The sequence below is a fragment of the Fukomys damarensis genome, unplaced genomic scaffold (genome assembly GCF_012274545.1).
Source record: "Fukomys damarensis isolate Sample0158 unplaced genomic scaffold, DMR_v1.0_HiC HiC_scaffold_14, whole genome shotgun sequence".
Taxonomy (NCBI): domain Eukaryota; kingdom Metazoa; phylum Chordata; class Mammalia; order Rodentia; family Bathyergidae; genus Fukomys; species Fukomys damarensis.
This window is the reverse complement of record NW_022900926.1, coordinates 49303381-49330966: the sequence shown is the minus strand read 5'-3', so window position 1 is coordinate 49330966 and position 27586 is coordinate 49303381. Positions and strand designations below refer to the sequence as shown.

General features: G+C 36.2%; 1 protein-coding gene across 14 annotated transcripts in view; it reads left to right on the top strand.

The window, feature by feature from the left end:
* Nucleotides 1–6: 6 nt before the first annotated feature.
* Nucleotides 7–27586, top strand: part of Snap91 (synaptosome associated protein 91) — a 120603-nt gene continuing 93023 nt past the window's right edge. For all 14 annotated transcript variants that reach the window (XM_033763368.1, XM_010631157.2, XM_010631156.2 and 11 more), the window contains exons 1-2: nucleotides 7–87; nucleotides 622–785. In XM_033763368.1, coding sequence (XP_033619259.1) covers nucleotides 656–785 — 130 coding nt within the window. In that variant the 5' untranslated portion in view covers nucleotides 7–87; nucleotides 622–655. The remainder of the gene's footprint in view (nucleotides 88–621; nucleotides 786–27586) is intronic.

Genomic DNA, 27586 nt, shown 5'->3' with positions numbered 1-27586 from the left:
AGACCCGGGCGGCCCCTGCGGCGGCGATTTGGCGGAGGAGGGGGCCCGGGCGGAGGCCTCGGCAGGCTTTGGAGACACCGGGCGAGGGTATAATATGGCGCAACATTAGGATAATCTCCAGCGCGAACGAGGGAGGTCGAGCCCATTGCTGCAGCAGCTCCAATGGGAGGAGGGAAGTGGCCAGCACTGGATGTTAGATTCACTCTCCATGGCCTGAGGGAGAGAACCTGGAAGAAACACTGCGGCGCTGGAGGTGGGAGGTGGGAGGTGGGCGACCGGTGGGCGCTATGCCCAAGGAAAAACCCCGACGCATGCTGGGGCTAGTCCAGCACCGGGAATCGGGTTGCAGGAAAAGTGCTCCTTGACAGAAAGGCAGTTGAGAAGTGCATGCGGATGAGGGGAAATGAAGACCACGCCGGGGTTCCCTAAAGGCCGCACTCAGGGCTAGCACCCCGTGGGCCGCGTTAATGGAGCTGGGGGCTTGAAGCTCGGCTGGCCTCGAGAGGTGGTGCCAGGGCGGGGTCGGAGGAGGAGAGAGCCGCCATGCGGCTGGAGGAGGAAAGGCCTGGGTGCACTGAAGGTAGGGTGTGTGGAAAGCGGGACCATCTCTCCTTTTTTCAGGCAGAAGAGGAGGCAGTAGACAGGGCTGGAGAAGATGTCGGGCCAGACGCTCACAGATAGGATCGCTGCCGCTCAGTACAGCGTGACAGGCTCTGCGGTAGCAAGAGCAGTCTGCAAAGCCACCACTCATGAGGTGATGGGCCCCAAGAAGAAGCACCTGGACTGTAAGCATCTCTTTGTATAAGTGGGACAATTGTGCGGCAGAGGCGCCTAGGATGCCAGCACTCATGGCCTGGGCTGGCAGTGGGTTATGCAGCAGCCCTTGGAAATCCCCCTCTGGTTGCTGCTGAGCTGGAAATCTCCAACTGTGGAGGTATTGCTTTGGGTCAGCCCTGGAACCTTGCCTGTTGAGCCTTGTTTTCCTTCTGTTGACCTCCAAGATCTCCGTGGATGGGACACACACACACACACACACACACTCTCACGAAGTTGTACAAATGTTGGATTAGATGCTTTTCGTCTCCTATTTCTTAATTACACTCCCTCCTCCAGGTTAAGAGAAATCAGTCAAAACGGGGGAAAAGATGAATTCAGGGAATGTCAGACTTGTCACCTAGTTGGTTCCTATATACATTTTGATTAACTCTAAAATGGTATACTCTTTTTCAGTGTTGCGGCTGAGGGAGGGTGTGTGTATGTGTGTTTGTGTGTCTGTGTATGTGTGGGTGAGATGCACCACACCAAATTGAAATTACTTCAAGATATCAAATGAGGAAATGACACTTCTTAGATGATGGCAATTTTATTTTACACATCCTGGCACACTTCTTCGTCTCATTCTCAGAAAATGCTGGGTGTAGTGACTTCTGTAATGACAAAGTGGATCTACTTTCTCACCATTGGAGATGGTGCAATTTTAGTTGTCTTTTTTTTCATATTGGTTATGTGAATAAACTAGACTTTATTCTAGTTTGGAATCTACACATTTCTGAATTTTTAAATTTGCTTAACATAAATCTTTGGTTACTATGAAGGGTAAATAAGGACACAATAAAAACTCACTTGCTTTGGGTAGTGAGGCTCCTTATAAGTAAGGTTATATCAGAATATATTTTGGTGTTTTCTGTTTTGGTCAGTCTTTTTCATCTGCTTAGGATCTTTGGTTATGTTTTTGGCATGAGAGACACAGGTGTAATCATGCCCAGTTCCCCACCTGGCTTCCTTTGCCCATTTTCTGGTTTTCTTTAGCGTCAGTCCATCCCCCACTGTCTCTTGTGCAGCTGAGAAAATGGCACCAGTGTTAAAACCAACTCCAGCCTTATCATCCACACAAGCAAAGCTTGAGAAAGCTTACAACTGGACATTGTAAGAGTTGTTCAGCCTTGTGATCTGTTGTCTCATAACACTGGGTAATTTTTTTTATTCTAGAAGTTCTTCTGAGAAGAAAAAAAAAGTCACTCCTTACCTGAGAGAATGTTTAACAAAATTTATCGATTACAATATCATACGTTATACATGCAATGCAGGGTAAGAGGCCTCCAGGGGTAGGACACCTGAGTGAAGTAGAAATTATAAATTCATGACCAGCTCATTTTGCTGCAGCATGCTGAATCATTTAGCTATTTTTCCATCAGTTTCCCCATGAAAAGATGACTCATGTCTTAACAGTGTATATCAGTCTAGAAAATCCTCATAAAAGATATAGTTTTGGAACACATTTATGGGTTTGGGCATTTCATTAAGACATCATAAAGACCAGCTTTTCAGACCCCATAATTTAATCACTTTAGTGTTTTAGATCTGGAAAAGTCTTTTAAAAAAGTTTTTAAAATGGGAGATTTTTCAGTGATGTCAGCACGTATTAGTGATTAGGGTAATTTTGAAGATATGGAACTTAGGAGGAAGATTCCATGTTCACAGAAAGCAGCTGAAGTATGAGCTAGTGTTTATTAATATGAATAACCATATGAGCATGTATTGAACAGTTTCTATATGCCAGACACTGAGCTTTATATTATTAATTGGTCACCAGTTAGGTTCAACAAGGATAATAAACTTCCATAGTTTTTAACCATGCATTTAACTGTCAGTAATAATAACTGTTAATAATATTCTCTATTGATGAGGGGAAGAGAGGAACCATATTAGCCTAACTGCTCTAATCTCTAAAATATCTACCCTGCTTGGCTGGCTTTGTATAAAATTGAGTATCATAAGCCTTACCCATGTTGTGGTCTCTATGCATGAACATTTAAAAAATTCTGTCATAGAAATGAGTAAAACCAACCAATAAGTAATAATACTGATTAGAGGTTTTTCTTGTTAATATTTTTATTTTTCTAATAAATAATAAAATAAATTATCTTCTACTTAAAACCAGCCTTTGGATGGGATTCGGAAAGGTAGGTGTTGCACTACCAGTGTGTCCTATTCTAAGAAAAGGTGATAAGGGAAACCTGACTATATAAATTATATGTATTACAAGAAAATATCTCTTCAAAATTTCTGGTGAAGTAGTTCCTTTAAAAAGCAATAGCCTACCTAGGAAATTTATGCACAGGCTTTACATAACATACTAGTTATAAGAAATAAAAACTGAAAAAAATAAACTTTTTAAAAAAGTGAGTCACTTGTTATTAAAACATGCAAATACATAACTAAAGTTTGTCTACAATATTGAAGGCATTCTTAAGTAGTGGGTATTTCACTAGGTGGGAGAACAAAGTAAATGTAGAGTTTGGAGGATTGACACAAAAATTTATTATTAGTTTGACTTGTTAATATGTTTTACTTCAGAGTTTAGGTTGGTAGATAATTAGAATAAAGTTTATGGTTCTGTGTCTTTTTTAACTATTGGATTAATTGTACTCAAAATCTTTATGAACTGTGTAATATTATATAAAGTACTGGTTTAGAAGTACTTGATTACGACTGTTTCACACTTCAGTGGCTTTTCCTGCCCTGTTTTATGGTTGATGGGTAACAAATAGTGACAGCTAAAAATATAGTAAATACATTACCAGGACAACAAAGTAGTATTCAGGGTTTCAAATAAATATAATAGGTCCAAGGAAACACCTGTACAGAGAAATTTGAGAAGTTTTGCAATCCTGATATAAGATTCATTTCAGTTAATAGTGCTTAAGGTCAATTTCTGTATATACTACATTGTTATATGTGTTACTCTATTTAATAGCATCAAAATTCACACATTATTATTAACATCAAACCCAACCTATTAGTAAGTCAATTTGGTTATCAATAATCATATTTTCCCATATTAAACTATTTGAGGGTTTTTAGTAATTAGTTTAACCCACTCTTTTGCAAAAAAAGCAAGTGCTTCAAAATTTTAATTTATGTTTGAGGTACTATAATTTTACTGACTTTCCTCAAATCAATAAATAAAATGATTCTTATAAGAATATCCGATAATGGTAGTACAGGATATGGACTGTATTTGATTCAAAGAAAATATTGGCAAAGTATCATAAAATTCCAGCTGTTTTAATTCATGAAATGTCTGTGAAAGCTGGGCATAGTTGCATATATCTCTAATCCCAGCCCTCTGGCGTCTAAATCAAGAGGATTGTAAGTTCAAGGCCAGCCTACGCTATACAGCAAACCCTATCTCAAAAAATATGCAAAAAAGTAAGAAATTTTATGAGTAAAAAAATAGAACAAAAATTTATATTTAAAAGTTAATTTTCCTAGTACATATAAATACACTTAGTACATATAAATACAAAGAAAAATACATTTCGATTTACAGAAATGCAGTTTGCATATTAGTTCAATGGATAACATATATTGATATTTGTGATAACATTCTCTGTGCTGAAAGATCCAAAAAATAAGCAAAGCTTATTGACTAAATATTCAGAACAATGTATACAATATTACTAAACACTAGGATAATTTTCAATAGGGGAATTATGCTAACTTTGCTTCCATTTGTTCTCACATAACTATTTGCTATTATCTAAAGACATTCTCTTACACCAGTGTACACTGTTTCTTCTTGATTTCAGCTCAAGTAGGAGATGGTTTAAATCAGATTATTATATTATTTTTTATACAGTCAAGAAAACGGGAAATATACTTCAGAAAAAACATTAAATCTGATAGTGTTCATATTATAAATATAAGGAGTCCAATCTGTGTACTCCTGTGATAGTCTCAGAAGATGTGACCTTCTTGGATGGTGTTCAGTGAAACAGGAGAGAAAAAAGATCATATGATACTCAGGGGTTGGTAGCAGAAGGGGAAGCAAAAGAGTGACAAAGAACCATAGGTAGTAGGAGGGAATCCACTTGAGAGAAAATTTAAACGTAGTTTAACTGAATGCGTATGGTAGCTTATGTCTGTAGTCTTAGGATGCAGGAGGCTGAGTCAGAAGGATTTCTGTGAGTTTGAAGCCAGCCTGGGCTACATAGTGAGCTCAAGGCCAGCCTGCACTGCATAGCAAGGCCCTGTCTCAAAAGTAGTTTAACAGTCTGAGTATCACCTTGTGACCCAATAAGGATTTTTAAAAAATGTTTTGAGACAGGGTCTGGCTATTTAACTCGCAGTGTAGTCCAGGTTGGCCTCAAACTCACAGCAATCCTCTTGCCTCAGCCTCCCGAGTACTAGGATTATAAGTGTGAACACCACACCAGGCAAGAGTTTTTTTCTAGATCTTTTCACTTGCTCATTTCTGAAGTAATTTTTTATGCATGCTATAATAGTGAATATATTCGGATCACTTTAGATATTTTTTTCTCAGTTGTGATTGTTGTAGTTTAGATCTAAAATGTCTCCCAAAAGTCTCATCTGCTCAGAGGTGGGGCTTTTGTAAAGTGATTAGGTTATAGGGGTGCGATACATACTTATCAGTGGATTAAGCCATTGATGTGTTCATGGGTGAAGATGCTGTTAGGATGAAGAGGCTGGTTGGAGGTGGATCACTAGGGAACATAACATAGGAGGGTATACTCTTGTCCCTGGCTTATTCCTTCACTGTCTGTTTCCTAAATTCCATGGGTTGAGCATGTTCCTCCACCATGCCCTTCCACTGTGTTGTTTCTGCCTGGAGCCAGCTAACCATGGACTGAACCCACTAGAAACTGAATGAAACAAACCTCTCCTTTAAGTTGAAAGTATTGGGTATTTTCTCCCAGCGATGGGAAAATTACTAATACAGTGACCAATATGGTTGATAGGTACTTTCTTACAACCAAGAGAAAATTGGTAACTCAAATTGGTTTCTTTTATTTCTTTTTGGTGTTATGGATGGAGCCTAAGAACCCTGGTCCTCAAAATATTGAGTTTTTAAATGTTGCTTTGGTAATTTAAAAAATGTGTATCTGGAAAATATATAAAATCATAATTGCAGTATTCACTAGTAGAATTTTAGATTAAAATCTAGAGTTTTGGTATATTGCCACACTTGTTTTAATATTTAATACATAGTTGAAGAATACTTATCTATGCCTTAATTTATATGTTTAGTTGCCATAGATCTTTCTCTAAGTTTATTTTCAGAACTATCCTTTTAAAAACCTTACCTCCTCCCTTCAAGTTAATTGATAGTTTTCTTCAGAGTTCATCTGTATTTCACTAACTCAGTAAAGAGGGTCAGAAGTGAATATGACCCTATTCCCTGAGGGCTAAGGATACCTTCCTTACAGAATTGGATTTTGGTGACTCAGTGCCTGAGCCAGCTTCTACAGAAAGTCCCTTCACCTGCCTTGCAATCACAAGGACCGGAGTTTGATCCCTGGTACCAAAAATAAGTCCCTTCAAACATAATCATGACATTTATATAATTTGAAAAGCCATGTTTATCACCATTAAAATTTTATTCCATTTTATTTATTTTGTGAATTTCTCTTTTTAGAGAAGCATATTGTTCGTAAAGGCATATGAGTGTTTTTTCTTAGACATTTATGTAATGTGGGTGTTGCTCTTTTTTATTGTTATTATTTTTGTACTGGGGATCAAACTCAGGACCTTGCACTTGTGAGGCAGGTGCAGCACCACTGAGCTAACTCCCAGGCCCTATTTTTTTCTTATAAAGGAGAGAATAATCAAATGAGATATTTTAGTGTCAATTGTGCAATGACATGTGAGTAAAATATTATATAGACTCTTCCTTTGAGCAGCTGAGTGACAGCACAAACCAGAGAATTGTGCATTAAGGTCCATACGCTTTCTCCAGTGTTTTCTTGCTCTCTCATTTGTCCCAAGTGAGTGAGGAATCCCCTGTACACTGATTGTACATTAGTTTAAGCATCTTAGAAAAGGGCCTAGTATGTTCTAGCTTTTGTGATGTGCCATTCCTGGCTACTCAGGAGAGAGAGAGAGAAGCTTGAGAGAAGCAAGCTCTTTTCCTGCTATGTATAGTTTTGCTTTTTCATTTGATCATCCTTCTAGCACTTTTATTTTAATTATAACTCTCTTCTACATGAGTTATTTTCTCTGTCATCTGTATCTCTAACCTCATTCTATATCTTTATAAACATTTTCAAGATTGTTCACTTAAAATAAGAAAAAAAAACATGCAGATGTCTTTGGACTCTGTGACCTCTTCCAGCAAGCAACCTGCCATCCCCCGCTTTTTTCTTTCTTCTTTCTTTTCCACAACTAACCTTCTTGAAATAGTGATCTCATCACTTCAAAATAAACACACACGATTTCTATACCTATTTGGATATTCTGAATTTTTTATTGGCTTAATTCATCTTTGAAATATTAAAATTGTTATTAGATACCAGTCATTGCCTACTCAACAAGCAACTAACCTGAGAGTTATCTCTTAGATCCAATGGATGATCAATTATTTTAGAATGCCTTGAAATCTCTAGCTATGTTCTTCCTTGTTTTATATCAGTAATAAACTTCATCTGTAAAATGAAGATTAATAATAGTACCTATCTCACTTTTGATGATGGGTAAAAGGAAAAATACCTAGTCTAGAGTTTGACACACAAATATGCAATAATAATCAGTTATAACTACTGCTACTACTACTAACCACTACTAATACAATTGCTGCTGCTGTTATGATTGATATTACTAGTACCACAACTACTACTACTATCACTGTGGCAGTTTCATATATATCTTTAGTGATTTGGCCCCTTGCTTCTCCATACTGGTAAACTCTTGTGGTTTCTAAAAATCTTATTTTATGCACAGTTTTGAAAAATAGTGTATCTGGATATGCAATTCTAGAATGATAATTATATTATCTTTTAAGATAATATTGTTGCTTGTAAGAATTCGTCCATCTACCTGCCTTTAGGTAATCCGTGTGCGTGCGTGTGTGTGTGTGTGTGTGCGTGTGTGTGTGTGTGTTTGTGTTTTGGTTGCTTTTATAATCTTCATGTTGTACTTGTGTGATGTATGTGACTAGATATGGCTTTCCTTTTGTTTATCCTGTTTGGAACTTGTGTTTCTAGAACCTGGTAATTAATGTTTTTTGTTAGTTCTGAAAATTTTTCAGCCTCTCAGTTATCATCGATTATTGCCTATTTCCATTCCTTTTCTTTTTCTGCCTTTCAAATGCTAGACATATGTTAGACCTTATTATATCCATATATCTCTAAATATATCTTTCATAGTTTTCAGTGTTCTTTCTTTCCTTTTCTGTTCAGTATGCTTTGTTTTTAGCTACTGTATTTTCAAGTTTATGAATTCTCTTTAGTTCTGCATTATCTGCTTTTATACATCCTTAGTTTTTATATTTTTAAGTTTTGAAATTTACAGATTTTTCTCATTTTGGGATAATATACATTTCTTCCTCACATGTTTAATTCTTTTATTCTTTTACCATTTTTAATGAAACTAATTTTATGTTCTGTATCGCAGAGATCTAATACATGAAATTCTTTCTGTTGTCGCATATACCTGACCTTCAATCATGGTGTTTCCTCATGTGTTTTGTAATTATATACTCTGCTCATATTGGCTAGAATCTCACCTGTGAGAATCCTGGGAAGCCTAGGATCACCTTGAGAGAATTTGTGTGTGTTTCCATAAGGACCCACAGGTGCTACCATCCTGGGAGAACTTTAAGTTGATTTCTGCTCTTGGATCTTCCCATCCATAGTAGGCCAAGGTCTCATCCTTAATTTGAAAATCCTTATCCATAATTTGAAAGTTCTAAAAATTGAGAAAACAAAAATTAATTTTAGGAATCATTTAGTGGCAAAAGTTGACCTTATATTGTTTTTGTATTATCTATCACAAAGGTTCATATGACAAGCTACAAAAAAAATATTTTCACATTATTTTGTGCAGTTGACATAGCAGTGCATCAATATGTTGCATATGCATAATCATATGTTTATCAAATCCAAAAATCATGAATTCTGAAACGTGTGTTGTCCCTAAGGGTTCAAGGTATTGGAATGTGGATCTGTGGTATAAGTTAGAATTACCAAATTGGACAAAAGTAAAGCTATGGTTACCAGTGCCCTAGAGATTTTTTTCTGCCTCATTCACCCAGGGCATAGGCTTCATAGGACACATTTTTCTGTTGTCTTCTTTTGTTCAAAGATACTTTTTTGTTTTACACAGTTAACTTTATAATCATAGAAGGATCCTAGATTTATGCTGGGGTCTTAGCTCGAACTAGTCATCTTGCTTAGTATCAAAGGCCTGTCACCTGCTAGCCATGGAGGATATTAAGATCTGACCCCCTGAACTACTGAGGTTAACCCTGCTTTCGGAGCAGGCTTCTCTTTAGTATTACTCTACTGTGTGGTTTTCTGAAAACATTTTTTTGTCATGGGGCTTGCTTTTATTGTGATTTCAGCCAAATGGATGGATAATTGCAATGTTTATCTAGATTATCAGGATGTTTTCTCTTTGATAGTTCACTTGTATACTGGAAATGGAGTCAGCCTGATTTCCTATCTTTTGTTTTTGTCTGTGTACACAAACACACATATACACACCTCAGATTTCATTCTTGAAATTTCTTTTAATTCTTTAATTCATTAGAGTCACTGTACTGTGCATTACTTTGAGGCCTTTGCACATGTTGTTTTTGTGTCTTTAGCATGTGTCGATCTCATTTCTAAAACCTAGCTTTAGGCATTTCTTAGTGTGTAGATGGTCCCCTGTGCATATACCTCTGCCTTATTCATGCAGCTGCAGTGGGATTCTGTTTAATAGTCGTCTTTTTTTCTAGTCTGAAGTTTATGTCATACTGCATCTCTAACACCAAACCTAGTGATAGCAGATTTCGGTAACTATTTGTTAAATTATGATATTTTTATTACATGCTTCATATTTCCTGAATTAGAGGCACTTTTTTGTCACAAACTTTTTAGTTAAATTTCTTCCTGTATATGTTTCCTGACAGCCTCTCAACACTTGTATTCTTATGATATGATTAAAATTCAATTTGAATAAAATTATAACCTTGATAGGAAAAATTAGAGTGAGCAGTTGGAAAGAAAATGTTATATTTTCAGCATTTGTATTTATAATTGTTTAGTTGTGGATTTAAAGCACATAGATACTTCTCTTGGGACATGTAGTCCATGATTAGATATTAGAATGATTAGCTATATTAGATAAAACCCTTCATTAGCATTTTGTGTATGTATAGTCTTTGACTGGTTTTGAATTGGTTACAGCTGGATAATATTGCTTTACTCATTTTATAATTCATAAATATATGCATTGTGCATGATAAGAATGGATATGAAAGAAAAGCATGATTTCAACAGTGGGCACAAACTTTCAAAATGCATTGATATTCACTATTTAGTAATATTATTCAGTAACTTGACAGTATTACCATTAACAATTTGAGGGCACTAGCTTCAATCCCCAGCACTGAAATAAACAAAAAAACTTGAGGGCTTTATAACAGCAGTGATCTTAACCTAAAACTTAAGGTTCTCTTGGCTTTGTAAAAAGTACAATAAATGGCAACATATTTAATTTGGTTTTTAATGACTATTTGAAGAAAGTAGAAATTTCAGCATTGAGGATTTCAGTAGCTTATTTAGTATAATCTCATTATTTATTCATTTAACAAATATTAGGATATTTGCTAGATGCCAGGAATTATTCCAAGAGGTATCTTTACCATTCTGAACAAGATATACACAGTCCTTGGCACCACAGAACTTTCAACTTAGAGACAGAAAATGAAAAATAATTACAAATCATTCAAAAGAATTAAGTTTTAGCAGAGAAGGTAAAGACTACATTGGAGGAGCAACATGGAAAAGGAAGTGATATTAAGCATCAGATCAGTGAGGAATGGACAAGGGCTACTGTCTAGGAAGAGGTTCACAGAAAACAAGACACATTTTAGGATATTGAAGTTGAAGGTTGCTGGAAGACTAAGTTCAAAAATGAAGAGCATGTCAAGTGATGACACCTGAACTATGGGTTGATCCAGGCCTGGAGTGCCTTTGAGGTTGAGTACAATCTTAGGAGTTGTAGTGAGGGTCTGTGAGGTAATTAGATTTAAGACACATAGTTAATAAGATTATTTTATATTCACCCAAAAAGTCAAATATGGAGGAGTGCAAGAGATTAGCCACACACTTTAGGCTCAAAGAATCCAACCAAGGGCCTAGATCCCATGGCAATGACCTACCCAAATCCAGCAAAAGGCCTATAATCCAAAGTAATGTTCTCCATGAGTCCAGCCAGTGGCCTAGAGCCCGTGACATTGTCTCCTGCTTGTCTGTATTGAGAATCTGCACCGGAAAGACCAAAAAGCCAGTGGTGGAAGCCAGAAAACCTGTGCAGTGGGGTGAAAGATTTGTGCCACTAGGCTGAGAGATCTATATCAGAGCCAGGAAGTGATGCTCACGGTGAAGAACAGTGCTCCCCTGCTAAGAACAGCAGCCATTTCCAGGAATAGCGAGGACCCTAGCTCCTCCTCCATCAAGGACAGCCAGTTTCGCATCAGAAAAACCAGCTGCAGCGTACTTCTAGAAAGTCAACATTCCCCAATTTTCCCCACCCATTCTCTTTTTATGGCTTTTGGCAGCAGTCCTCAGGTGGATTTTCCATGCCCAAATCACATTGATTCAGTTCAGCTGGGTGTTACAAGTTGCCCATTTGTTAATTCACCAGAGAAGATATCCAGCAGCTTAAATTTTATGAATGAGAAAATGTAGTCCCAAAGAAGTCAAACCACACATTTCATGAGGGTCTATACCAAATAGTTTTTATCTACCTGTTTTGAACAGGTACCTTGATGTGTCATTGCTTTGTTCACCTATATTTAATTATAGAATGTCACTATAATCTCTCTATTAATCTGGCATTGCTTCATCCTTGCAAACTTTCTCAGTGACTCTGGCAACATAATAAACTAAAGCTCCCAGGGTCACAGTTTCATAGCCTCACTGAGAAAAATGGATTTTTTGCGTTTTACTAGGATCACAGGGAATAATTCTGATTTCCTTAATGCAGGTCATAATTGATCTTCATATGTGGCATGATACTAGATGTATCATTCTTAACCAGAACTTCCTTGTTGGGAATCCCAAGAGCTAGTGACTTGATACAGTTTTTATTTCTTGCTCATATTGCATTCCTCCATGCATGGCTCCTTCAACTTAAGAGATTCAATTATTTACAGTTTAAGAGTTGTCCGCTGCAGTTTGTGCATCTGGCTTATGAAGAAGGAAGACAGAAATGAAGAAGTAGGACCATCCCTAGACATCATTTTTACCTATGATCCATTGTCAAGAACTCAGTTAATGACCTCACCCAAATGCAGGGGAAACTGGATAATGGAGTTTGTGAGTCCAAGGGAAGGCAATAGAACATGAACACACAGCACTTACTCTACTATGCCCATGGGAATGAAACTAGACTATGATTTGTCACTTACATCTTAAAAATACTTTTTATGTCATTGGGATCCCTGAAGATTCCACTGATATAGCAGTGTAGTCATTAAGATACAGCAGTAAACTGGCTACTTCTTTTGGTGTTTTGTTTTGTTTTGTTTTTCAGTGAGGCCAGATAGTGGATTTTCAGCATAGTCCTTCATCCCTGGAAGATATTAAACATTGATACTAGTGCTCTTTAAAGCTTTGGTTTGGCCTTAGACTACATCCATATACAGTGCCTTGAATTTCCAGTCAATTGTAGTTGACTTAAGCTGAAACAAATTTGTCACCCTTAGTCTAGGCACTTTATCTATGCCAGGTACTAGAACAAGATGCTCACTGGCTTTACAAAAATGCCAAGAACTGGTGTTCACATGGATGCTTCCAGAACCAGACTTCATCTGCCAGTGGGGTTTTCTTTGTAATCTAGTAATCCAATGATTTATTTGTGTGAATAGGTCCTGGTTGGGAGAGTTTTTTCATCTCTGCTTGATAGCAAAAGATAGTTCTAGATTTTATCTTTTACGTTAGTGGAGACAGTTATAGCTATTGTGAGACAGGGAAATGATGTTTTGTATTTAAAATTTAAACTTTCTCTAAACGTGAAGTCTGATACTCACCTTAAACATGAGTAATACACAGCATATTTGAATTTTAGCACCTAAGACATTTTCTTTGAATTGCTACTTGGGCACCTACATGGCTATGACTTCTTTTTAAATTTAAGGTATTTCTTCATACATTTGTTTGATGCAATACATTAGAAGTCCCTCTTTTCCCCTAAGATTTAAAAGAAGAAAAACTGAAGGGTTTCTCTAGGTGTGAAGGTGAGGCTAATTTTTGAGCACATAATGTGCCTGGCACATGTACTATATGTGTGGCTTGCTGCTTTCCTCATAAATCTCCTGTGAGGTGAATTCTCCTACCTGCAGTTTACAGAGGAGAAAAACAAGCTCCACTGAAGTAAAGGCATTCATCCAATGTCCACTGCTAATCAGGGTAGGAGTTAGGATGTCCTACTGTAAGACTAACTGTGTTGTTTTTTCATTTGCATCTTTTTTTTTGCGGGCATATCTGTGTGTAGTGTTATAAGTAGTGATAATCCAAACAAGCAATAACAACAACAAAAAATAGGTATAACAGCATGTAATTAATTTAGGTTGGAAAAAATGGGGTTAGAGTTTAAGACAGTTCATTAGCTAATTAGCTACACAGGTAAAACCCCTGTGCAGGCGCACTGCTTGCTAATGGGGAACAAAAAAGTGAATGGGATGAGATCAGATGACTGTTCCTGAGCCTATGTTACCCCCTATCAGTTATGTCATTTGATGACTTGCTATTCAAGCATTTATCTTAGCACACTTGCTAAGGACTTGAGAGGTGGTAAAAGGTATAGCAGAAAGAGCACTGATTTGTTATCAAAAGACCTGGTGTAATTCCAGGTTCAGTTGCTTCTGGCTGTGATCTTGGCCAGACAAATTTAATTTCTTTGGGCCTCAATTTCATCTTTTCTAAGACATCATGGGGTAAAAGTAACAATTAAATTGGTACATTTGCTGAAAACAGTAACAATAAATTTCAACCCTGCATTATTCTGCAAATGATTGTCATTAGAAGAAAACGGCTTTAGGACCCCAACAGCTTCCTACGTATTTTTCAAGTTCTGTATACAGCAGTAAATATATAAAAAGAGTTCAGCCTCAGCTGTTGTGTGCTTATCTTTGGCATCTCCTTGAGAAAAGATGGTTTATTCCTAAATAAAGATGTGAAAAGATAATGGGACAATTAAGTTTTCACTATGGTTTCATAGCTTTGCTTTTATTCATTGACATTATTAGTAATTATCAGAATATAAATATAAAATGTATTTCATTAAAATCCCCTGAAGTGAAATACTAGTGACTTTGAGATATGTGTTATGATTTGTATTAGTAGATTAGGCAATCCTCCTGCCTCTGGCTCCCGCTGCTGGGATTATAGGTGTGTATCACTTGTCTGAACTTTAGAAATAAGGTGGCTTTTAGTAAGAGTTACTGTCTTTTAAGAACAGTAGTGGTGGTTGGTTACCCATCAAAGTGTTTAAAACACATAAAGTGTATGAAGTGACTTTATTATTAGGACTGAATTCTTCATGATTAGTATTTTATACTGTCGTTAGGTTATAGTTAATGTAAAATGGAAAGACATCAAATATACTGTTTTACATTAAGTGCTGGTACGTTGCTGTTGAGATTTATAAAATATTTGAGAAAAAGATTGACTAATAGTGAATTAAAAATGAACCCTCCTCCATTGTTGGTGGGAGTGCAGACTAGTGCAACCACTATGGAAATCAATATGGAGATTCCTCAAAGAGCTTGGACTGGAGGTTCCATTTGACCCAGCCATCCCTCTGTTGGGTATCTTTCCAAGAGAACTAAAAGAATCATATCACAGAGAAGTATGTGCACCCATGTTTATAGCGGCACAGTTTGTAATAGCTAAATCTTGGAAACAACCTATTTGCCCATCCGTTGGAAACTGGATAAAGAAGTTGTGGTTTTTCTATAAAATGGAATATTACTCAGCCATAAAGAGCGAGAGAATAGATTCATTCATAGGAAAATGGATACATATTGAAGATATACTCCTAAGTGAAATAAATAAGTCCCACATGTGTAAATACCAAATAGTTTCCCTGGTGTGAATATTCTGCAACAATGCATAAGATTCTAATAAGATTACTGACATTTAGAAATGGGAGGAAAGGATCTAAAGGTGTAGGGAAGGTGTGATACGTAGGGGAAGAACAAAAAGGGAAAAGAAAAAAATGTGAGAGAATGAAAAGATGAAAATAAAGTGTTTGTAGATGGGGAGGGGAGGAGGGGGTGAAGGGAGGGCAGAGGTAAGGGGAAAAAAATGAGAATCAAGACTTGCCATGTAAAGGTACATGATCCCAACAATGAATGTAACTGTACTGTATCCCTAAATGTACCAATAAACTCAATTAAAAAAAAATGATCAATAGTTGTAGTCAATCTCAGTGTTTATACAGCATTGTTTATGTCACATTTACTGTTTAAAGGACTTTATCAATTTTTAGAACTAATGAAAAGGTAAAAAACCATATGACAAGTAAATACAACCATATGGCAAGATTTAGTTGGTAATGTATAATGTTCATTGTTTGGATAGAAGACATTGGAAAAATTTACTAGATAATTGAGTCATTTAAAATTGTACCTTTAAAAATTCAATCTTTGCAAGTAACAATAAGTTAGTAAATATAATTATGATTTAAAATGTATGACATTGAAACAGGTGTGGTGGCACAGGCTTGTAATCCCAGTAGCAGGAAGCTGAGGCAAGAGAATTCCAAGTTCAAGGCCACGCTGGGCTACATAGTAAGTTCAGCTCAGACTACACAGTGAGACCTTATCTCAAAAATCAAGACCAAAAATAAAAGTTTATAACATTTAGTAAGTTAATTGACCAGATAAAGATGGGATCTCAAAATTTTAAGGGGGTCATAATTATGCTATTTTATTTTTTTAAATTTGTTTTGTGTTATTTTTTTTCCTCATTGAGTTTATTGGTACATTTTAGGTATATAGTACAGTTACATTCATTATTGGGATCTTGTACCTTTACATGACAGGTCTTGATTCTCATTTTTTTCCCTTTGTCCCTGCCCTCCCTTCACCCCTCCTCCCTTCCCCCTTTACAAACACTTCATTTGCATTTTTTCATTTCTCATATTTTTTCTTTTCCCTTATTAGCTTTCCCCTACCCTTCCCACTTTCCCTACACCTTTAGCCCCTTTCTTCCTATTTCACAATGTCCATTAGATCTTTAGCATCTTATATACTATTATAGTTTATTCACACCAGAGAAACTATTCAGTATTTACATATGTGTGACTTATTTATTTCACTTAGGAGTATATTCTCAATATGTATCCATTTTCCTATGAATGAATCTAATTTCTCATTCTTTATGGCTGAGTAATATTCCTTTTTTGTGGGGAGTACTGGGGATTGAACTCGGGTCCTTGCACTTGCAAGGCAGGCCACCGAACCGCTGAGCTAAATCCCCGGCCCGAGTAATATTCCACTTCATAGAAAAGCCACATCTTCTTTATCCAGTTTCCAACGGATGGGCAAATGGGCTGTTTCCAAGTTTTAGCTATTACAAACTGTGCTGCTATAAACATAGGTGTGCATATATCTCTGTGATATGATTCTTTTAATTCTTTTGGAAAGATACCCAGCAGAGGGATGGCTGGGTCAAATGGAATCTCTAGTCCCAGCTCTTTGAGGTATCTCCATATTGATTTCCATAGTGGTTGGACCAGTCTGCACTCCCACCAACAATGGAGAAGGGTTCCTTTCTCCCCACAACCCTGCCAACATTTGTTATTGGTTGATTTCTTGATAGCATCCATTCTTTGTGAGGTGAGGTGCAATCTCAGTGTTGTTTTCATCTGCATCTCTCGAATGACCAGTGATGTGGAACATTTTTTCATATATTTACTTGATGCTTTTACTTCTTTGTCTGAGAAATGAAAGATAGCCTCTTTAATAAATGGTGCTGGAAAAACTGGATCTCAACCTGCCAAAGATTAAAACTAGACCCTTATCTTTCACCATTCACTCAGTTAAAATCAAAGTGGATTAAAGATCTACATATTAAAACAGAAACACTAAACTTGCTGGAAGATAAATTAGGCAGAACTCTAGAAGACATTGGCATAGGAAAAGACTTTATGAACAAATCCTTAGTAGCATGGGAACTAGCAGAAAGAATCAACAACTGGGATCTCATTAAAAAGCTTCTGCAGTGCAAAGGAAACCATCAACAGAACTAAGAGACAATCTACAATGTGGGAAAAAAATTTTACCAGCTGCTCCTCAGACAAAGTACTATTATCTAGAATATATAAAGAACTCGAAACAATCAGCCCACCCAAATATAAAGACCCCATTCAAAAATGGGCATCTGAAATGTTTTGTGTTATTTCGTAAAACTGGTACACTTAGCTAGCCTTTATTTAAGTTGTACAAAGGATAAACGTCTTTCTGGACTTGAGAGTACTGTTTTTTTAGTTAAAGTTTTAACATTAAATGAACTACTAGTAGTAGAACATTAGAGGTGAACTCCATATGAAATTGAATATTAGTGATCTCTACATCACATAGTGTTACTATTACATATCAAGTCTTGGTTATCTTATTTAAAATAGTGTTATAGTTCAAATAATTTTTATATTACATGAAATTTCTTAGAAATATTAATACCTTTCCCAGAATAATAAATATTTCTAGATTGCTGGTTAATAGGGGATCCAAAGTAACACTGTCCATCTCATTTTACTTACATGCGCATAGCAGAAGAGTGTATATAAAAAACTGAAGGATGTTAGGGGTTGAGTAGTCATACAGAAATTGCCCATTGTAAGGCTTACCTCTGTCTCAATTTAAAGAATCACTATTCCTGTTTCAAAATTAACAACTATGAAAATGCAAAGGACTTTAGTCTTGGAAGCTTTCTCTTTCCTTGGATGTCTTTTGGTCGGTACGGATGTAACCAATCAAAAGCTTGTTCAGTGGATCACTTGCTTGAGCAGACAATTGAGTATTTTATTATTAATGTGTAATGGAGCTGTACTGTGTTTTCTTAAGAGTTAAAAAAGTTTTTTCAACAAATTATTCCTGACTAATTTTGAAGATCTCAAAATATGTTCTAGTCTCCTTCGGGTTTTACAGACAAGTAGAAAGAGATCATAGATCTCTTTAAAAAGTGTGCTACAGAAGTGCTTCAGAAAAGTCACATTTACTTTAAATCTGAGGATTCATTCCTCAGTAGAGATTTGTTCATCCTAATATTATTAAGTAGCCTTGAAAAATTTCAGACCCTCAAATTATTGCTTTATGTACTAATGGAAAGGTGAACAAAACTGGTGGCCTTAATGAACAAAACTGGCCTTTAAAAGGAAGAAAAGGATGGTCATAATTATTAGAAAAACTCTCAAATTTGTGATTTTCCAATTTATTCTTAGGTTTAAAGAAACTTGTAGTATTTTTATGTTAATCATAATTGCAAAGAAGTTCTTAGTGGATTTTTTCACAGATGGGGTTGAGTAGGAAAAAATGATTAGTATTAATATAAATATATTAATATATAAGATGAGAACAAAGTGAATGATGAAAAATGGAAAGGTACTGACAAAGTACACTTCTTAAGACAAAATTTTCTACCCTAAAAATAAGGTGGAGAGCAAAATGTTTAAATGAATAAAAGAAAAGGGAAGGCAACTCTAAAATGAAAAAGTAGGAGATTTGAAAATAAAATATTGGATATAGATTAAAGGTGTGAAAATTATAGCCATAATTTTGATAAGTGATTTCAAAGGTTATTTAGTGAACTGTTTTCTAAATATGTGACATTCTTTACTGTCTTGTTTCATGGTATTTATAGTTAGATTACAGGCCAAAGGAAGCACCATCATACTGAAATTGAATTTTTACTACATTTAAAAAAGTTTATCTCAAAATTATTTTGAAATTTCCATTTTAGGGCTTGTTATGTATTTATTTTTAGTATACTATAATTCCTTAGCTTTCTTAATATGAACAAAATATATTAATGTTCATTTATCATTGTTATAGTCAATGAACTTAATAAAGAAAAGTTTGATCGAATTCTGCTAATTGGAAGTGTTAAATTTAGTGTCATCTACTGAAATATTCCATTAATCCGAAAGTATATAAGCCTAAGAGATATTAAAGCTTTAGATACTGTACTTGAAATTTAGCTGGTGTACCTAAAGTACTAGCCAAAATAAAAATAAATTATAATAATGATTATATCCCTTTATGATGGCTTGTACCCAAATTGGGCCCTGAATTTAAGAAATTAGATAAATTACTTAATGAAAAACCTACTCCTCACAGGTTAAAGCACCAAGTTTTGTCAGGGCTTTGAATAAGACTGTTCTTTAATATTTAAACTATGATAAGACTCATTACACTTTATCCTCTTAGTTGTTGAATACCTCTTAAAAAGCTAAATAGTGAATTATTTAAATATGACCAGCTTATTCAGAAGTTCACTTAATGTCACCAAAATAGTCACTTAACTAAGTAGCCAAATTATACTCGAGAGACTTCATCAAATTTAATTTGTTTTGCAGGCCTAATACAAGAAGAATTTAAGTAAAAGACATAAGAAAAGAAAGACCAGTGTTGGTTGTAGAATATAAGAGAGTAGAATTTAAGCAGCAGTTACTAGTACATTCCAAGTTCACAATAAATATTTACTGAAAATCTACCCTGAATCTGCTGATCCCTGTGCTTGGGTGTATCCATGAACAAATAGATAAAAAGCTTTCCTCATGGAGCTTACATTTGGGGTAGGGTTAGGAGAGTCAGTGAACAATAAACACATAAGTAAATAAGTTGATGTTACAGGCTAAAAGAGCCATAGTAAAAAGAGAATGAAAGTACAGCATAGGTGTTGGAATACATGAGCTAGGATATGTGCATAATGTGAGATAAATATGACTGCATGGAGAGGTTTTCAGCCAACAGTCATGCTCTGAGGGCTGAACCAGGTTAACAGTGTCTATGTCGGGTATGTTCTTGCTTTCTCTGAAGCATAATTGTCATAATTGTGGGGCCTGTGTCATCTGATCATAACTCTTTCCTTGTTTAGATATCAAGGAACAAGATTTGCTTCTTTCTCTAACAGAAATTTAGCAGCAAAGAAATGTGGATCTTTAAAGAGAATCCACCCAGGGAATTTATTTCTGGATTCTCTATTTAATGGATTCTCCATTGGTCTCCAAGTATTTTTTGTGAGTTACCATGTTATTTTGTTCTGTGACTCTGTAGCATATCTTGAAATCAGGTATTATTATGCTTTCAACTTTATTCTTTTTTGTTCGTTATTACTCTGGGTTTTGGAGTCTTTTGTGCTCCCATATGAATTTTAAGATTATTTTCTTCTTCTGTGAAGTATGTTATTGGTAGTTTGATGGGAATTGCATTGAATCTGTAAATAGCTTTGGATGGTATTGGGCAATATTAATTCTTCCAGTCCACGAACATAGGAGGTCTAGGTTAGGACTGCCCAGTGACATACAAAATGGAATCAAATGGAAACTAGAGAGTGTCTTCTGAGTTTGGCAGGTTGGAGGACTCTGCTAAACATAAGGCCAGTTCAGGATCACAGAGTGGATGGCTATCATAATGTAGACACTCCCAAAGCAGACTGAATTATAATGGGTTCTCCTGAAGAAATGAAGAGATAGCAAAAGTATGAGTTTAGAGAATATAGAGTATGTCACAAGATTAAGTTAGAGATTTTATGATTTTTTTTAAAAAATTGGACATTTTGAATATGTATTTGGAAGACAGGGAGAAGTGATTCAATATGTAAGAAAGAATAGTGAACATGAAAAGAATAAGACAAAAGCAGGGTAAGCTAAAGGCTTAGGAGCTGAGAATCCAGAATGAAGTGTAGACTTAGGATGAAGGTTTCTTTTGCTAAGGTTGAGAAGAAAATCTGGTAGACTATCCTATCACTAATAGAAGGGAGGTTGAAAGAGGATAATTCAAGGGAGCTTGTATTACTCTTAACTTAAAAGAACGTGTTTCATCTTGTTCCCACTTCTGTTACCTGATAATCAGAGCTATGTGACCTATAGAGCATCAAATTTAAACTCTATGTCTCAATGTTTTTGAGGCCAGAATTTCTGCTACCACTCTGCAGTTTAGAACATATTGGGGAGGGTGATAGAAAGAATTGGTCATATTTTGTACAAGGAGCTGACTGTTGATTAATAGATAACCAACCCTCTAATCTTCTCCCTAGATTGTATCTGTATTGGACAATTGTGAAAGTATGCATCCCTTCAGTTAGCTACACTCCCTAGCATTCTTCACCTCTAACAAGTACAGTTCTTTTCCTTTCCTTGTTTGTTTTTTTCTCTTGATGCTTTCTAACTTTTTTTCTGATCTGGTAAGTAAATCTTTGTCATACTATAAACTATTGATGAGTCTTCTCTGTATATTTGAACATGCAAAGAGTCACTTTTCTTTAGGCAATTTAAACAAATGGGAGAAAATCATTAAATAGATATATGAAAAATGAACATTTCTCTCTCTGGGCTACAGGGGTCTTAGAAAAACTCTGAGTTTATGTTTTTTCCAAGGGCCAAAAATTAAGGAAAACCTGCTAGAAGCAATTACTGCTTTAGACAAAAATGAAAATGCAGGCCATAATATTTGATATCTCAGGGGGAAAAGGGAGAAAAATGAAAGAAAGTTTAATAAGATTTTATGGAAACATATAGATGCTATACAGGATAATAATTAGGTTGAACTAAATGAAATTACAAAAGATATTAACTCATTCTTGAGAGACAGAAACTATAACTTCATATAGGTTATCCAAACATGTTCTTGATCTAAATACATTTTCAAACTTTAGGTCATAACTTCTTCAAAAACTAGAGCTTTTTGTCCTTTATTCCATGTGAGTGTCTTTTCTGTAAACCTTATTTTATAACATTAAGCACTCTGCATGCATATTAGCCTGTTTTTTAACTGCTACTCATGCAGCGTGGTTATTTGCCTGTTTTCTACAACAAAAACTAGATAAAATATTAGTCATAAACTTGGACCACTTCCTTTGGGGTCTTACTCCAACTCCACGTTAGGCAGTGACACTTCCTAATTCTTTTTCTAGATAAGTAGTTTTCAAAGGGGTAAATCTACTGAGGGGACATTTGGCAATGTCTGAAGATGTCTTCAGTCATCTTGACTTGGGAAGGGAAGATTCTACGAGCATCTTGTGAGAGGCCAGGAATGTTGCTAAATATCCTGCATGGTACAGGATGCCCCCAACTCCCAAAATGAAAGATTTTCTGGCCCAAAATGTCAGTTGTATCAAGGCTGACAACCTGTTTTAGACTGATCACTAGAGAATTTAAACTATGAAATACAAGCCATATATCATATTTCTTGGTGCTGAGCATGAAATGTTTATGAAGAGAAGGGAAAAATTAAGTTTGGAGGAAATGGAGCAAATCTGATTGCCAAAATACCTTGTGTTTGTGAAGCTGCTTTTTTGGTGAGTATGCTCAGAATACTTAGACTTGAATAGTTTTAAAGAAGAATTGGATCACTAAGGAGAGAGTTTTTAATGGAATGTAAAAGTGCCAACTTTTTCCTATTATTTGAATGAAGGAAAATAAAAATGAAAAGATCAGAGTTATTGAATAAGAGTAGGATAGATGTTTCCATACTGAAATTTTGAAATTGTGAAACCTTACTTGGTCCTTTTGAATTGTACGGTTGATGTGTCTATATAGTCATTAATGTAGGTATAGTTTCAGACACAAATAGTAGAATTCATCTGACTGGGGGAGGGGGAGTGAAATGTGATAAAAGTTTTTGGCCTAAATTTTTAGACTTTATTTGGAGAAGTTTAGCTTTCTCTTTGACATTAATTAATTGTGTGATCCAGAAAGTTTTGTAAATATGTATCAAGTTGCTGTTAACTTTGAAAGCCATAAAAGAGACACTATGAAATGTACTTATAAAGATTTGTTAATAACGGAGTAAATGAAGTACTGTCTGCGCTGTGAGAATGATAACTATATCTTTATTTTGCTTAATTTCCTAAAAAATATAAGTGGACATGGGTAGTCTGTATAACTTTGTGTTGCTAATTATGAACATTGAAGCTTTTAAAATGTTATAAATCACTTCTCTAGAACATTGTCCTTTTTTTCTGAGTTGTACTTCTAATTGCCTGTCTATTTTTAAGTAAATGGGAGAAAGTACCTTCCAGAAGCTACAGTAGCAGAAAAAGACTCCTTCAAGAATTTACATAGTAAATTTTTATAATTTTACAAAAGATTTTTATTAGAACTGTACATGAAAGAAAAGCCGCCCCCTCAGAAGGTGTTCTGTCTGCCTGCAAAAGCAAACTAAAGGACCTAAACTTGAAAGCAAGCCTAGGATGCCAAGAAGGGGGAAGAGAATTAATGAAAGGCCACCCATAAATTCCATGTATACTTTGAGGTCCTGGGATTTAGGTCAGTGGCATCATGGCTACCTGGCAAGTGCAAAGTCCTGAGTTTGATTTTCGCTACCAAAAAACAAAAGAGTTACCATGTATACTTTGAGATATTTGCCCAGTAACCTTACATAAATATTTTAGAGCAAATTAAGATAAAAATACAACCTCAAAAGTTGAAATTCTAAATTATAATAATATATCTGATCACCTTGGACTTCTGATGTCAAAACACAATATTTGGAGTCCTGTATGGGTTTGAACAGACAAATACTTTAAAGAAATTCTCTAGTATCATTCTGCCTCTTCTCTGGTTTTAACACACTGACAGACTTTTCTGCTGTCCTGCAGGCAATATAATAACCAAGGAGACAACAGTACTAGATTACTCCTTAGAAAGTAGTCAGCTGGACAAAGAGATAATTGGCAAAAGTGTCCTCCCAGGAATGGTTTACACCAAGCCGAAGAGGATGTGACACTGAAGATGGCAGCAGAGCCCTCCAGCCAATGTAACATCTAGGAGGCAGGAAGGTGTCTCGGGTTGTGGTTGCACGAAAGTACATTTGAAATACTTAGCTCTAGAATGATGTGAACTGCTACAAGTGTTTATTTCATTGGGGCAGTGAATTTAGGGTGATCATCTCTGAGTGACCGAAAGGCACTTCCTTGATTTTTGCTGCCACATTAGCTTGGCTGTTTGCTTGATGTATACACAGTCAAAATGCATTAATTCAATAATATTTTCCAGCGTGGTTCCTGGCATCCCCATTAACAGAGAAAGGAAGCTGGTAAGGAATTGGGTTCTTCTAGGTCAACCTCTGCAACTCATACAGATTGATTGGTTCTGGGAAAAGGACATTTGAAGAACTGGTTCCAGGTTGTTCAGAATGTCCTCCAAGGTCTTAAGAATTATTGGAATCATAATCTATGAGATGTCCTGAAGGGATGACAACTGGGCCTGCACTTGCTGCAAAGATGTATATGGTATGAGTATTGTGTATTAAGAACTAACGTTTTATTCCTTGGTTTTTGAGAAATAGACTCAGGTCTTATTTTAGATGTTTCCTCCTAGGAAGTAAGCTGAGGACTTTGAAGAATAAAAACAGTGAGGTTTTGGGTAAGGCCATAGGGATAGAACAATACTGGGGAGATGGTGACAGAGATTCTTGCCTAGAGGAGGAGCATGAGTGAAAGGTGCTAGGTGAGATCCAGTCTTGTATGAGGCTTGGAATGAAAATGGCAAAGAATTTGGGAGACACCCTAGAGATGAAACTATTAGGGACAGTAAAGGAGAAAATTCCCAGATGCTTGCAGCAGCAGTTGCGATTTCTGAGTACTGTTTATTTTAGGAAACATAAGTTTCACACGTGTGGGTAGGAAGCTTGATTGGAAAGAAAACTGATGCCTGGTTTCTGCTGTGTGAGTCCTATGTATAAAACTTTGCTTTTCCTTATGACTTGAGGTCCCTCTAAAATGAAGTCCTAAGTAAAAAGACTTAACTAAAGATGAAATAGGTCTTCTTTTTCTGAGGATAAAGTAGGAAGTGATGGACTGTGGTAGGAGCCTATCGGTTAGATATTTGAAAAGAAATGCAGGGCTGACAGTGCTGGGTATGACAAATTAATCAACATGGCAGATTCTTTTCTATAGACGTGGGGGGCGTGCAGAGGGGCAATTTAAAGACAAACTCTGTAAGCTTATATTTAAACTTAGATTCTTTTTTTAAAAAGAAACAGAAACTTACTGTCATGTAGATAGGACATGTGTTAATTTACCTGACACACTTGAAGACTGGACGTAGGTAGCTGATCATTGTGTAGCAGGAAATCGGAAACCCAAGCCACATGTATCTTCTGAAATCTCCCTGGCAACCAAGTCAGCAAAGGCCTTCCTTCCAGCACTTACTGCCAGCTGAGAGAACTGGCTTGTGACTCTTTGCAGATGGCCCAGTACACCACGATCTTCTCTTCCTATGGTTGGTTACAAATGTCTATCTTCTACCACTATGGTGATGCCTAAGTTTTCACTTATATTCATATCAATTGTCATCTATTTCAAAAAGCACAGAGTTCATTTGAGAATCCTGTGATGATTTAAAAGAAAACATTCAAAGGAGAATAATACATGAAAGCAATAAAGTATTATGGCCAATGGCACATGTAATTATTTCTGTCACATAGATAAGACTCTAGAGTAAGGGGATCCAGAGACATGCTTAAGGTCGTATTGTTAATATGACAAGTAGCCACATATAAATCCTAAGGGACAATAATGTAAATTTCCAGTTTTTGTTCTTATAATTTTCTGTAACCCTGAGGATTAACAGTATTCACCAAATGGGCTGTTTTTCCCCTCACTCTGAAGTTATAGCAGTGTGTAGCCCTAGTTTTCCAGTCATGCAGGCAGCTGGGCACTTATGCTGATTCCTTGAAGCTCTGAGTCATGGTGCTGCTTTTGGGAGGCAGCATGGTTAGTGCCTTCTTTACTTCAGTTGGTCAGAGACTCATTGAAATTTATAATGCTCCTTTTGAAAAGTTGCTAAATGGACTATGTTTAGAACATTTGGGTGTCTAGTTTGCCAGTGACTGTTAAATGTACTCTGAGCTTTTTTTTTTATATGCTCTCTTGACAGCGGACATACTTTTGGCTGTTGTTCAAACATTGAACAGGGAAAGAGCCATTTATGGTTGGGAGTGAGGTCAAAGAAGAGAGTGACAAAAGAAATTGGTAGAAAGAAGAAAGAATTAAATTCAAGTATACACCATGCCTACACTGCTTCTGTTTCTTTTTCCCACCGAGTATACAAGAGAATTTATCATCCAACTGTTTAATTGTTACAAGCTCATCATTCTTGTTTTCCTCTCGTAGCATATGATTTCTAATTGCCCGCATCAAAACCATCAGCTATTCCTCTTGGCTCAACCTTTGAGATACCTAAAATACTACCTTTTGGTTTCTGCTTTTGGCCCACTGAAACGCTGATGCACACTCATCATCACCTTTCACGGAGGCTATTAAAATAACCCTCTTGTCTCTCTAACTCTATTTCTTCGACCCAGCCTGTGCTCCATATAGCTGCCATAGTAACTCTTTGAAATAAAGTTGTGTCACATCATTCCCCTGACCAAAACCCTTTTAACGGTTTTCTAAACATTTTGAATGAAATAACAAGTCTTTCCTATTACTAATATGCAGTAGACCCTCAAGTTACAACTGGTCAGATATATGAATAATTTGGGTTAATTAGGTTAATGGAAGATTCAGCTGCCTCTTGTTATCTATATCATGTACTCAGATAAACATCCAGATTTTAGTTGTACTGACTTATAACACACTTAAGTTACAACTGTTAGAGTTTGTAAGTCAGTGGTCCACTGTACACTGAGTAATCAGGAACCTGGTGAATGCTCCATCTGCCATCCATCTCCTTGCCCTTCTCCAATCACACTGGCTTTCTTAATTTGTCTTTTTTATTTCATTGAAATATCCTCTCACCACGTAGTTCAGGCTGGCCTTAAACTCACTGTGTATCCCAAGCTGGCCTCAAACTCCTATTGATTCTCCTGCCTCGGCCTCTCAGGTGCTAGGATTACAAGTGTGTGCCACCACCCTTGGTTCTTGTTTTGTCTTGAACCTGCCAGACACATCTTCATCTCAGGGGCTTTGCATTTACTGTGTTCTCTGCCTGGAATATTTCTTCCCAAGATGATTGATTAGCTGATTCTCGCTATACATATTAGGTCTCTTTGAATGTCATTTCCTTGGGGAGGCCTTTTCTGATCATCCAATCTAAAGTAGTATCACCTTTCCATATGTCTCCCTGTTCTAGATATCCATCCATCCATCCATTCATCCCTTTACTTTCTTTTATTTCCATCATACTACTTATCTCCACTTGATATTGTATATCTAGTTTGTCTCTATCCTCTTTTAGAATCTAAGCTTTAAGAAGGCAGACAGTGTTTGTTTTGTTCACCGTTATTTCACTAGCTGATAAAACAGTGCCAGGCATATAACAGGCATCCAGTAAATACTTGTCAATCAGTGACTTCATTGAATTAATTAGCAGAGTATGCCAAGTGGATGATGGCCAATGGGTGAGT